The sequence below is a fragment of the Peromyscus californicus genome, unplaced genomic scaffold (assembly GCF_007827085.1).
Source record: "Peromyscus californicus insignis strain IS unplaced genomic scaffold, ASM782708v3 Scaffold_12__1_contigs__length_115047231, whole genome shotgun sequence".
Classification (NCBI taxonomy): Eukaryota; Metazoa; Chordata; class Mammalia; order Rodentia; family Cricetidae; genus Peromyscus; species Peromyscus californicus.
In genome coordinates, this window is record NW_026294413.1 from 109,905,049 (window position 1) to 109,919,433 (window position 14,385).

The 14,385-nt window shown below is 44.2% G+C and overlaps 1 protein-coding gene across 13 annotated transcripts in view; it reads left to right on the forward strand.

Annotated features, from left to right (window-relative positions):
- Cadps (calcium dependent secretion activator) overlaps positions 1 to 14,385 on the forward strand; it is a 445,492-nt gene that overhangs the window by 208,128 nt on the left and 222,979 nt on the right. For all 13 annotated transcript variants that reach the window (XM_052734121.1, XM_052734120.1, XM_052734114.1 and 10 more), the window contains exons 5-6: positions 548 to 781; positions 6,062 to 6,183. In XM_052734121.1, the coding sequence (XP_052590081.1) occupies positions 548 to 781; positions 6,062 to 6,183 (356 nt within the window). The remainder of the gene's footprint in view (positions 1 to 547; positions 782 to 6,061; positions 6,184 to 14,385) is intronic.

Consider the following 14,385-nt stretch of genomic DNA (forward strand, 5'->3'; position numbering starts at 1 on the left):
AATCATGTTTTTCTTTACTTCATTATTTTTTCCAATTTTTCTAGGAAATAGTAAGTATTCTTAGAAATAGCCAAAGGCTATGATTGGAACATTTCAAATGAGCTATTTTTTAATTATTCCTGTGAGAAATCTCTACCAACTTCCAGAAATAGGATGTGCTTCTGTTTCTAAACTTACAAACAACCTTACTGCATTTTAACAAAGAAGAAAAAAAATGTTGGAATTGGGACTGGATTTGAAAAAAAAATCATCCATTTTTCTTTCCATAAATCAAATTTTCTGGAGAAAACCAGGGTAAAAAAAAATAGAGCTATAATCAAACATTTTCCTCTTTCTTACTAGATGTTTATGTCTGGGTTCCTACCTGTTGGACGTTATAAATAAGTAGAGGCAGGCCTTTCCACATCCAGATGGAATATTTTCCTAACACACTTCCATAACATCAGGGCAAATTCACTAATGGTTGATGTGATCATAAGTGGGGACTCTGATGTGCAAACTTTCTGTGTAAATTGGGTCTGATTATATTTTTTCCTTTATTTGCAAGGAACGCAAATTTCCTAAATTTGTATCCAAAGAAATGGAGAACATGTACATTGAGGAGCTGAAGTCCTCTGTGAACCTGCTCATGGCCAACTTGGAGAGCATGCCGGTGTCCAAGGGTGGAGAGTTCAAGCTGCAGAAACTCAAACGCAGCCACAACGCTTCCATCATTGACATGGGCGAGGAGAGTGAGAACCAGCTGTCCAAGTCAGATGTCCTGCTGTCCTTCTCCTTGGAGGTAAAAGCCTCAAATCCCTGAAAGTGTACTGGTGTACACACAGCAAGTATACCACCCCCTCGCCAGGAACCACATTGCTCCTAAGGAAGTTCAATCTATAGAACCACCTGCCAAATGTAATTTTGTAGTTTCCCCCTGTCTGAAAGCAGTACTCAAGGATTCTGGGAAGATTTTTAGAAGCCTACATTGAGAGGGATGACCTAGCATCATTGAAATGAGTTACATATTTCTTTTTCCCATCATCTTTCCTGGTGGCTGTATGGTAGTACAGCCTTGAGATTGAGTGTTTCATTTTGTTTTAGTTTATTTCAGCCTCTAGTGTAAGAATCTGTCCAGGCTAATGTTGATTTACTCTGCATATCAATGCATTCCTCTATAATGTCTCTTCACACATTGGCTCTTCGTATTTTCCTATTGAGTGGTTTTGATCCACCAGCATCAAAATTCACTGGAAACTGGTCAGTACTCAGACTGCTGAGTACTATTAAAGTCCCACTTAACCAGAGTCTATAACTCATAGGAATATAAAACAACACAGCCACTTTAGAAACTAAGTTAGCATTTTCTCAAAAAGTTCAATATACAACCACGTTATATAGTAATTCTATGCTCGAATACCCACCCAATAGAACTGAAAATACATGTCCCCACAAATACGTTTAGAAGCATAGTCAGTATTTTTTTGCTATTATGGCCAAAAATACTAACACTCTTAATCCCATTCAATGAGTGAATGGATAGGAAGAAAATATAACACATCTGTACAGCAGAATACTATTTGGCAAGTAAAAAGAACACTTCTTGAAACACACATTGATATGGATGAACCTCATCAGTATTATTACACTTAGGACAAGAAGTCAGTTGCAACATGTGACCTGTAGTATGACCCTACTGATATCAAACATCCTGAAGGCTAATCTGCAGTATTAGAGAGGTTAGTAGTATGTTATGTAAGGTTGAAGGTAGAAATGGGCAGACATATGGTGTATTGCTGGTATGTGCAATTTAAGATGATTGTCTTACAACTTGATAAGCTTATTAAACAGTCACAGAGCTGTACACCCAGAGTGGGATGATTGTATGCACACAAATATGCCTCAAGAAAGCTGTGAGGAAAGAGGACAGCCTGGGATATGCTTTAACGAGCTATTTAAGCACAGGGGATGTTTGATTTGCCATACTGGGGGTTGAATACAGGCTTTGCATGTTCTTGACAAGCCCTTGGCCACTGGGATATTGTATTTCTAGTCTTTATCTTTTATTCTGAAGGTCTCCCTATGTTGTCCAGGCTGGCATTGAATCCACTGTATATCCCTGACTGGCTTTGAACTTGTAATCCTAGTGCCTCAGCCTCCTGAGTACCTGGGGTTATGGGCCTGTCACACTAGACTTGGATTTAGGTATTTTTTTTATGTACTCCAAAGTTTGAGAACCACATATAGCTTATCAAAGGTCAATGGCACTCAAAAATCTGCATACACACATACCTACACACACACATACATACATATATATGCATATATATAACTGACATAAAATTATACACATGTGGTATTTTGATAACTTTTTATAATGTTCAAGTCAAGGTAAGCCACTTTGTTCCCTCAAATATTATTATTATTTATTATTGCTTCATGATAAAATGTCCAAAATCTTTTCTTGTATGAGAGAAAGAGAGAGACAGACAGACAGAGAAAGAGACAGAGACAGAAAAAAAGAGACAGAGACAGAGAGGAAGAAGGGAAGGAGAAAGAGAGGGAAAGAGGAAGGGAGGAATGGAGGGAGGGAGGAAGGAGGGGTAGAGGGAGCGGGAGGGAAGGAGGGAGGGAAGACGGGCATAGTAAATCCCATAAGAATTGCCTGGTGACTGGGCAGTGGTGGCACACACCTTTAATCCCAGTACTCGGAGGCAAAGCCAGGTGGATCTCTTTGAGTTCCAGGCTAGCCTGGTCTACAGAGTAAGTTCCAGGAAAGGCACAAAGCTACACAGAGAAACCCTGTCTCAAAAAAACAAAACAAAACAAACAAACAAACAAAAGAGTTGCCTGGTGATCCTAGATTTAGGGAATCAAGAGAACAGATCAACTTTCTGTACATTTAATTAGAGTATGGAAAGACTAACTTAATCTTATAAACTGTCATTGAGGGTGCTATGTGTTAACTGTGGGTAAATTGTTTTTTCTGCTCAGCTCAGAGGGAGAGCCCTTCTTCACATTGCAGTGTTTCCACATGCACACTGCTGTCAGCAGAGGTGGATCTTAATTAAATATAGAACTCTGCGTGTGAGAAAAATCATCAGTGTAATGTCACAGAAACTTTCCTTTTTAATTTTTTTAAGTACTGCCACCTGAGGTACTGAATGCTGTTGCTTAGGTGTCTTTGAATTTGATTATTGCCAATTAAAGGTGGCAATTTATTCCCTACTCCCTCTTGTCTTCCAACAGATGGAAGAAAAAAAAGTATTTTATTGACTTTCATGAAGCTTTTAAGTATGTAATTTTCTAATTCATTATTGGCTCTCAATAGTAAATAGTTGATTATCTGAAATATAGGTGTTGGAACGACCTCAGCCACACTCTCTGCACACAGGATTCAAATGCTTTGGCTTGTAAATACAAGCACAGATTGCAATGCCCTTGGGTCCCCACATACTTTTTAATTGGAAAATTAAAGGCACACCACAGTAGAACCGCCAGCCAGAGCCTTTGCACATCTATTTGTGGATGTGTTTGGGGATCGCAGTGAGTGGGGGTAACAAGGACAGGTGGAGACAGGACGTCACAGCAGCAGGGCGGGCTACAATTCGAGTTTGCAGACTGGTGCAAGACATATTTCAAGTAATTAGAGAACTGGATGGCTGGAAGAGACAAGGAGAACAAGCTCAGTTTTGAGCAAGAAGAAAAGAGGTCCAGCATGCTGTGTCCTGAATGTGGGCAGTGAGTGCTGTTGCAAAGCAACAGGTATTTGTGGAAGGCTGCTGTGCGAATCCTTTTTCACAAAGGCCTTGAGGTGTTTGCAGATGTGCAAACAAAGCCTGACACTTGCAAATGGCACACCTTATATAGGCCCCGAATCTGACTTAAAGTGAGATCTTTCAGACTGTTCTCTTTCCACAATGTATCCCGCTTCCTTACATGTGTTTCTCCCCGGTATATAAACTTGCAATAACAGATACACATTGTATCCCTACTTCGCAGGTAAAATCACGGAGGTGGAGCCAAGGGGATGGCTCAGTGGGAAAAGTGCTTGCCACATGAGCATGAGGACCAGAGTTCAGATCTGTAGAATCCACCTAAGTCCCAAAACTGTAGAAAGCACCTGTACCCATCACTCCTACAGCAGGCAGGAGACTGACTCCTCAGAGCTGGCAGGCAGGCAGGCTAACCTATAGTGAACAAAGAACCTGTGACAAACAAGGTGGACGGCCAGGCCAGACACTTGAGGTTGTCCTCTGGCTTCCACATGTGCATCTACACATGCATATCACACACTCTCCAGAAAAACAAAGACAGAAAAGAAAAAGAAAGCTAAGCCTCTGAAGGTCTGAAAAGACAAATCGGAAGGGAGTTAAATGCGAGATCATTTCCCACATCCCGAGGCTGCACAGGGCTCCTGAGTGAAGTGTGGCCCCTGCCCCAGGAGCAGCACCACCAGGGAAACATCAGAGGGGAGGAGGCCTTGGTTAAAGCCAACCCACTGAGCAGATGCTCAGGAGGGGAACCGGTGACCTCGGCTTTACAAGCTCAGCCAGTGATTTGAATCATTCTGCTTGAGAATCTGTGGGTTATCACACTGCAAAGTTAAGACTTATACATCCCAAATGTGCTTTCTTGAACCAAAGCCCCCCAGAAGCATGTGTCTTTTTCCTGTACCCACTTCTCTTTCCTTTGTAACGGCCTTTGGTAGAAAGAGTAATTTTCCCCGGATGCTTCTCATTGTGGGTCAGTCACTAAGGAGGTCCTTTCGCTCTGGGTGTTGACAAGTGTCCCTTCCCTCTCTTCCTTGCTCCTGTGGCAGAGTACACCATCACATGACTGTCAGAATAACAGGTGACTGAATGGAGTGGGGATAAGAAATCCCCCAAGTTGTAAGTGAGCTGAGGCTAGACCAGAGACTGTAAAGCTGCATATATATTGGGGTTTGAGGTTCAACAACCTTGGCGTGCAAAGATCATAAATAGCTATGAAAGTAGTATACATGGAGCTGACACATTTTATTTCTCCCTATTCAGATTGTCAGCATTTCAGAATCAAACTTCTGATCATAATTCTGACTGAGAGCTCTCTTTTCTAGCAGGACAAAGCGGAGTATCTGGTCATTGAGCTAGGAACAGACAAGTGGCAGCGTCCGCTGTGGATAGAGCCTGTGTGCTCCAGGTTGCCATAGTCTCCACTGCTTCCTGCCCCAGCTGTGGCCCTAAAGCTGGGTGACACCGGCTGATTCTTAGGTCTTTACTATTGCTTAGCTTGCTATCAAGAGAAAAGCTGATACACAAGCTGTGTTTCTGCCAAGTGCTGACCTAAAAAGCTAGAATATTTAAAAAAAAAAAAAAAAAAAAAGCAGAATGAAGCCCTTTCCTCCTGTTTGCTTAACATGAGAAGAGTAGCCCGGTTTACCTTACCTGTCTGACCATGAGAGCGTCTCAATTAGCAAATCACTGAGCCAGACCTAGAATAGCGGCTGCAGCAGAGGAGCAGAATTCCAAGTTCAAGGCCTGGGCTACACAGCAAGTAAAAGATCAGCCTGGGCATTTAAGTGAGACCCTGTTAAGAAAGAGAAGAAAGAAAGAAAAAAGGGAGGAGAGAGAGAGAGAGAGAGAGAGAGAGAGAGAGAGAGAGAGAGAGAGAGAGAGAGAAGAAAGGGAGGAGGTAAGAAGAGAGACACAGAGATAAGTATAGAGACAGACAGATAAAAAGGAAAAGGAGCAGAAGAAAGGAGGGAAGAGGGGACGGACTGCAGGAGGGAGGAGGGGAGGGAGAGAGGAATGGGGGTCAATCTCGGGTATAACGCTTACTTAGCGTGTGCAAGGCCCCTCACTCAATTCACACTACAGGGGAGTGACTGAGTGAGCCACATTGTTCCATCTGGAAGGTGATAGGCTACATTGTAGTTACATCCTCTCCCTAGAAGGCCCCTGAGTAACTGGTGAAGAAAGCCAGGCAGAAGCCATGGCCGCCCTGGTGGATTTCACTGTAGCTTCTTGTCTGTTTCTCTTCCTGTGGGTGATGCTGCCTCTGGCATTGGCATTAAATCCATCTTATGTGATTCTGTTTTCAGGTGGTGATCATGGAAGTTCAGGGCCTTAAATCCTTGGCTCCAAATCGCATTGTATACTGTACAATGGAGGTAGAGGGTGGAGAAAAACTGCAGACTGATCAAGCCGAGGCTTCTAAACCAACGTGAGTACTTTCTCCATGGTTTATCTCACCAAGGTGGTTGCCTTTGGTTTTGTTTATGCCAATAACAAAGGAAAGGCCTTTTTTCCCAGAGGAGCCTAGAAGGTCCACACCTTCTTTATCAAACAAGGGACTTGACTCCATTTTTTTAAAACAATCTCATGTAGTTCAGGCTGGCCTCAAACCGACTATGTAGCCCGGGATGACCTTGGGCTTATGATCCTCCTCCTTTCTCTTCCCAAGAGCTGGGGTTGCAGGAATATGCCATCATGCCTGGTTTATGATGCCCTGGATCTTCCAACTGAGATACATCCACTGAGATACAGCCACTGAGATACAGCCACTGAGATACACCCACTGAGATACATCCACTGAGATACACCCACTGAGATACACCCACTGAGATACATCCACTGAGATACATCCACTGAGATACATCCACTGAGATACATCCACTGAGATACATCCACTGAGATACAGCCACTGAGATACAGCCACTGAGATACAACCACTAAGATACGGCCACTGCCTTGATGCCACTTCTGTTTGACAACTATGACAAGGATCCCGGTTCCTTCAAAGTTAAAAAAGGGAGTCGAAGCAACAGCCCCATTTCTGAAGCCTTTAGCCACATATCACCGGGTGTGTGCAGGGTATTGTTGCACAGCAGAAGCCAAAATGGTCACTGTGAGCCTAACAGTGCTCACAGTTTAGTGGAGACATCACAACTATGTATTTATAAATACAGTCTGCCTGCCTTGTCTGTGGTTTCTATTTCTTTAGATTCAATCAACTGTGGATTGAAATTTTTGACAAAAAAAAAAAAAAGAATATTGATTGGCCAGGCATGGTGCTACATGCCTTTAATCCAAGTTCCAGAATAGCCAGGACCACACAGAGAAAGCCTGTCTCAAAAACAAAACTAAAAATCCCGTCTGGGCACAGATTGTGTATAGAGTTGCCGCCCTTCTCTAAGCAGTGCGACTGTTTCCAGGGTACTTCCCACTAGGAACCTATGACCTAGAGGAGATCTGGAGCCCATGAAAGGATGTGCATAGGTTATTCATAAGTGCTCTGTGATTTGTTATGAAGACTTGGGCATCAGTGGGGAGAAGGTCAGAACCAATACCCCATGGCTACTTAGGGACAAATACAGTTATAACGAGGAAAAGGTGGCTTGAGTGGTAATACCTGGGGGACTTGAACCAGCTTCTGAATAGGTCTCTTTTGGGGGTACCTGAGACATCTGCTGTAGTATTATAAAGCACCCATGGGAATGAAGAGCTCATGAATGGTGCTTGGTTAGCAATGGCTCTGTGGCAAAGAGGAATGCATAGAAGACTCCGTTGGGGCTGGAGGAACGAGGAGTCTCCGAAGCTGGACGAGAGAATGGGTGGCGATGGGAAAGAGACACCTTCCTTCCAGCTGCAGCAGAAGGTCCAAGGAGAGGCAGTTGATGAGTTGGGATGCTGGGGCAATGGCTGGCAGCAGTGAAGATCTATCTGTTTGGGTGAAGAGACTTCCCAAGAGATCGCTCCTCCCTTCCCTCACCACCACTGCTTCCATCCTTCCTTTTCCAATCTCCATAATACCTGCATAGATGAATGAGCATCTTCATCTTCGTGGCTGGCATTAATCCACAAGAGTCATCAGAAGGTACACCCTCCTCCCCGTGACTCCTCCCCAGAGCCTTAAGGAGTTGTTTAGCAGAACATTAGTAACTCACCAGCATGTTCAAACAGAATAGTTCAAAGGAAGAACCGAGTGTTTCTCAGGCTGGAGAAGGGCTGAGGGTATTGTCTGCCTTCAAGTGGTTCTTTATATGAACAGGCAATGCCTCGGATGCCCAGTTGCCCAGAAGTGTGTTGGGGGCGGGGGAACTCACAAACGTTCAGGAGGAAATGGAGGCCATTGTGACTTGTTGAGTGCTAGCCCCCTCTCCCTTTTGATCCTTGTTCTAACTGATGATGGCTGCGGTTTCTTTTTACTGGCAGTGCTGAAAGCCGATGTATGTCTCCTCAAGTGGCCCGATCTTCATCAATGCTGCTGTGATTCGCTGTTTAGCCTTTTCAGTGTGTGTTACATGGTGGGGTTGGGAGCAAGGGAATGGCTAGGGACTTTGTAATGTTTCTGCCAAACTTTTTAAAGGAGGGACTCAGCATGAGGGTGTTGCAAGAGAGGAAGGGGAAAAGCTCTGCTTTCCCATCTGTTGTTTCATAGGGGATATTTTAACTCGAAGGTAACTCACATCACTTTACTAGGTGAAACAGTGTCAATTTCCAAGGTAAATTATGAATAGATTTTTATGCCCTTGTGAATATTTAAAACAGAGTTTCATGATAGAAATGAGTATAAAATGTTTATGTTAGCATTAGGTACACCTGAAATAGCATATCTGCTCCCATCTGTGGAGGTTATGGCATCCATGCACATAAACTCCTCACATCAAAATGTGCTTGTGTAGCGAAGAATGCTCTTTTGAGTCCCTATTCATCAGAGAATATTACAGAACCCTCACGGAGATTTTGATGATTTGTTTAATGTCAGTCTGACCAACAGGTAGGACAAAGGGAGGTCTGGTCCAGCCAGTCTCTCCCTGGGGCTGAGCAGGATGATGAGTGTCGATGCCCGGCCCCCTCCTGTCTACCACAGAGAAACACACTGGGCGGGGAGTCTTGTAGAAGCAGGAACTCGCTTTATTGTATCGGGAGTGAACCTATATAGGTTGGGGTGACGGGGGGCCGGGGGGGAATACGGGATGAGGCTAGCGGGCCACTGAGATGATGCCATCTCTGCAGTTACTAGGCAGAGGCTGATTTTAGGTCAGGTAGTGCTGAGTCACTCGTCCCTGTAAGTCATGTCCCAGGACAGGTAGCCAAACTCGAGCTAGCCTCAGGAAGTTACACTGAGCCTCACGCCCAGGCCTTGTGGAGCCCAACAGTTTAATATATACAGAATGCAGGCTTCCTAACTGAGCTCAAGTCCGTCAAATTGCTAGGAGTTACCTAGTGTGCTATGTTGAGGATCTCGAGATAAATCTGTATCCAGGAGGAAGAAAGTATGTCATGATCAACTTGTAATGTCTGCCATGAGAAGGGAAGGAGTGTGCTGTGAGTTAGCCCATCTGCAGTGCTGAAGACATATACCCAGATTCTGAGATCTGTCAACTTCCTGTCCCTTTCTTTATTCTAATGATGCAGTGTCCTTTCGTCCTGCACTCATCCACTCCCAAATGCACAGTTCTTTCCCCAGAGATCTCCTTTACCTTCTCCTTCATCATAGTTCAGGGGTACAGATTTCCTCTGCTTCTGCCTGCTTTCACTTGGAAAGATAAATGGCCTTGTTTGCACAGCTCTACATTCGTCCTCTTTCATCGGGACTTACTTCTCCATCATTTCTCTCCTTGGAGGCTTTTATTTCCTCTCCTTACAATTTTCCCCACTGCTGATCTGAGTTATTTCTGGCATTTGAGTTTGGTTATCCTACAAACTATCTTTCATTACCTAGTAACCCTGCCTAGAGTAGCCCTATTCCTGCCGGAGATTTTGAGTCTTGTTTTCTTCCAACCAGCTGTTGGCTGTGTCTCATTTACATGTTTCCAGACCAGTATTCCATCAAGCTCATTTTGTTACTCAGATTCTACCAAATATCAGCCAGTAGCTGCACAGTGCATCTTGGTTATCACATGTCTACAGGGAATTTGTCTTTTGTCCTTTTTTTTTTCAAGTATAGTTACAAATTCAGGAAGATGTTACTTAACTCAGCTTACCCAACAATGTGGTCTCCATACAGTATACTCAAGGAGAGCAGAGGCAGGGACTGACTGTAAGAGCTTAGCCAATATATCAGGGAAACTGGGGAACTGGGGAACTACTCATTGTACACAGACATTTTAGAGCTTTGAAAAGCCCAGTGGCAAATATATCTATATAACAGTTTTTAAAATTCAATCATGCTCTAAATGTATTTGAACTGGTACCTTTGAACAGTTACTGGAAACCCTAGTCTGTATCGCTCAGCCATAGTAATCGGGAGTTTGTGCTCTCTCCTACTTCTTTTTATCAATTGTGTTTCCTCCCTTGTAACCAGGACACCTCTCAACATCTCAGCAAGGTCATATTGGATCAGTTGCGTAACTAAGTGTTCTGTGTCCATGGGCTAGATGTATTTCATAATAAATGAAAGCATTTTATAATCTTAGAGTTATGGATGTTGTGGGGCCATCTTTCATACTCAGAGTTGAGTTGTGGCCTCTACTCACTCTTCAGTTTATCCACATGTTTGCAGCATGCAGATTATTCTTGAGCACGCCACATATCCACTCAGCTCTGTTTTCCTCCTCTCCTGGGTTTTTAAGGTAGTAAGCCAACAGTATATGCTCAGATGCTGCTGTGAGCTACGCTCACTAGCAATCATAGTGTCCATTTGCAACACATCATTTCTGCTTCTGGCAGGAAAACATGGAGTGCAGAAGCAGAAGAAACTGGATCCTTGTATGAATAGAGTCTTCTCGGGACACACACAGAAGAGGGAGAGTCTGTGGTTCCAGGTTCATCTCTCTGGGACAGAGTAGGCCATCCTTGCTGTGGGTGACATTTCCAGGTGTTGTTCTTATCTCCAGGAATAACAAGAGATCTCAAGTATTACCAAAGCATGGCACTGAATGACATCAAATCAAAGAGAAAGCAGTTGCTCCATTTCCACTTCTTCACCTGCCCACTCCACTGAGCAGAACCAGGAGGTCATTTTAATTTGGTGCTAACAGGCCTTTGGCATCTCCTCAGGCCTGAGGCAGAGCCTCCTACAGCAGACAAGAGCAGTTGGCATTTACTCTCCTCAGACTCCCCGAAATTACTCTTCATCATGGCTACTGCTGCTGGTGTCTTTTTGCCAACAGGGAAATGAGTTTCCCCTTTTAGAGAAGTATGTTAATATTTCAAGGCTGAATTAACTTAAAGAAAATGCATTGAGTGCATAATAACACAGATGGCACTGAGACAGGATGCGGGTGATCCTGCTGACAGGGACGATGTGGAGCTATAGAGATGGCACGCTGGGAAGCTGGCTTGCAAACCACTCTAACTTGGAAAAAAAGAAACATGACATTTCCCTGAATGGAATGATATTGTCCAGAATCACTCTTTCTTGGGAATTTTGCACAGTGTAAGTTTCTGCTCTAAAATAGCATGCACAATTTGAGAAGGTTAAATACCGGAGTATTTAAATCATGTTTCTGCAGAAGAACATTTGAATAACAGCCCAGTGTTTCTCTCACTTACCTGAAACCACGCTCCTCTGCATAAAACCCAAAATGCCACTCGGCAAGTTCATTAGCCACGACAAGCCACAAGGTGTGAATTCCATTGTTGCTGTGGATCAGAAATCACAATCAGATTCTTCCCTGCCATTTCCAAGAGACTGGGAAGGTCAAGTGTCTTGGCTGAGAAACTCTGCCACTGTGCTAGTCTCTTCTCAAGGGCGCCCAGTCTGCTGTGTCTGTATTTAAAAACAGAAGAGCAAGTGCGCTGACTTTGATACCGTTTTTCCTCTGTGATATGTGTTCTTTGTTGAATAGCACAATATAGAAGAGTCGGGCTCTCATGACCGGCTCATGCAAAGATAGGGTGTGCTGCTGAGTCACCCACACAATTAGCCCTCTACAAAGCAGCTTGCTTCTTCCCAGTGTTGGACCCATGCATCCTTTTCTCCACAGCAGCACTTTCCATCTCATTTTACCAAATGTCTTCTGTGTCCAGAGCCTCGGAATGGCTTCCCTGGAAGCGGAGAATCTTTTCTGCTTCACTCAACTGAAATGTGAAAAGGAGAGCATGATAGGGTAAGGGTCTGTCTTTCCTCCATGGAATCTTCCCATCTGTCCAACTAGGGCTGGACGTGTATATACCCAGCTTTGGGACTCTGTGCAAACATCCTAATAAAGGGCATCAGTAATGAACACAAGAATAGTGTATAAGACAACAACCAGATTATAATCCGTGCCCCTGAAGGAACCAACAAGCTGCCATAGTAGAGTCGTGCAAGTGCAGATGACTCAGGTCCCCAATGACAATGACGCCCCTTGAAGTATAGAATGTTCACACTAATACCCAAAGAATGAAGAAGGAAAAGTCAGTCATGGGAAAAGCATCCCAGGAAGAGGAGAGAGCAAATGCAAAGACTGTGAGACCAGAAATGATCAGCAGAAATGAAAGTGTCACTAGGTACTGTCCAACAAACATCCCAAAGGAAAGCCAGAAGAACACAGCAGAGCCAGACACGTTGGGGCCTTCTGAGCCACAAGAAGGATGACTTATTCCAAGGCTCCGGTGAAAATTTGGGGAGATTTTAGGCCAGGGAGCAGATGATCGGATTGCCATCTTAAAATCTAGAACATCTAAAATAACAGAGTAAACTTAGAATCACAACTATGTTGTTTTGAAAATATGTAGTAAGCACATATTGCTGTCCAGGCATTGGCATGAAAGCAAAGAATCACAATGTTACCAAGTTGTTGGGTCAGAGCTTGTGTCCTGGCAGCCCTACCAAGGTGTGCTCAGCCACCTGACTTCAGTAGGACAATCCAACAAGGAAAAGCAAAAGAAAAAGAGAGATGTATTCAATGTGGCCACATCGGGAAGAGAGACAAAGAAACTCAGTGATCCCCGTGTCCATCTTTGCTTCCTGACATGAGGGCCAGAGTTATGCATAACCAAGCAGTCCTGAGTTCTAGTCTCTGCAAAGTGGCCCGACATAGCAGAATTGTGTGAACTCTTTTCCTAGGAAACGGCCTACTTGTCTGCCTGGAACAAGGCTTCTTCCTTTTCTCCCAGCATGGGATTCCCAGGAAAATTCCAATTTCTTAGGGACCATCGTTTCAGTAGTCTGATAGTCAGAGGGAAGGCATAGTGTTTCTAGAAGTCACCATTTCTGCCAAGGTGGGTGCAATAAGAGTTGACCTTTGGAGTTGTAGAGCCATGCAGCAAAGCAAATGTGAAAACATGTGTTGGGATAGACTAACCCATTGTCCAGGTGCCGCTGCAGCTTTTTAGGACTGGAGAGCCCACATGGAAAAAAAGACAGTCCCGAGAGTGGTTCCTTCCCTGTCCACTTCCTCCACACCCCACACCCGCACAGTCCTGAAGTCATTAGACGGGAAATGCTGTGCAGTGGAAACCCAGGCACCATTTCTCTTGGTTTTTCTTTCGGAGATAAAGCTTAGGTTTTTTTAGAGTTAATTAAATCACAAATAGTAAAAGACAACATTGACCTAGAAATTTATTCTGCCAGAATCCCCGAAGACATGTGAGTTCAGAATCAGTAAAATGATAACCACCATTCAGGATGCTCAGAGACTGCCCTGCCTCTCAAGCCCGAGAACCCAAGCCAGGGGCCCAGAGAATTACAGAAAAGCACTCTGTGTGGCACCTGGAAGGGCAAGGTTAGCTAGCAGGGGAAACAACCAATGAAACTAAAGATGGAGGAAGGATTGTGTGCTGAGAACATGCTCTGGACAGAAGACTCTAGGTTCTGCCTCTGATCCCATCAGCAATTACCCATCCTGTCAATCATCAACTGGACACTACCCTTCCTAGCTTCCCCCTGTCAATTATCAACTGGACACTAAACTTCCTAGCTTCCCCCTGTGTAGCTAGAGTTTTCCTGCCTGGCCCACAGTCAGGACAAATCTCTCTCACAAATCAGTCCCACAGCCGCTCAGACCCAACCAAGTAAACACAGAGACTTATATTGCTTACAAACTGTATGGCCAGGGCAGGCTTCTTGCTAACTGTTCTTATATCTTAAATTAATCCATTTCTATAAATCTATACCTTGCCACGTGGCTTGTGACTTACCGGCATCTTCACATGCTGTTTGTCATGGCAGTGGCTGGCAGTGTCTCTCTCGGCCTTCCACTTCCCAGAATTCTTCTCCTCCTTGTCCCACCTATACTTCCTCCTGCCTGACTACTGGCCAATCAGTGTTTTATTTACTAACCAATCAGAGCAACACATTTGCCATACAGAACATCCCACAGCACCCCCTGTCAATCATCAACTGGACAGTACCCTTCCTAGCTTCCCCACGTCCTAATAAGCAGTGTTTCAGATCCCTTCCACCTCAGCTACTCTGCAGTTCTCTCATTCAGCTGGGAAGGGAGCCATGGTGGGGAACATATGGCAGTTGACAGGACCTGTAGCTGAGACTGAA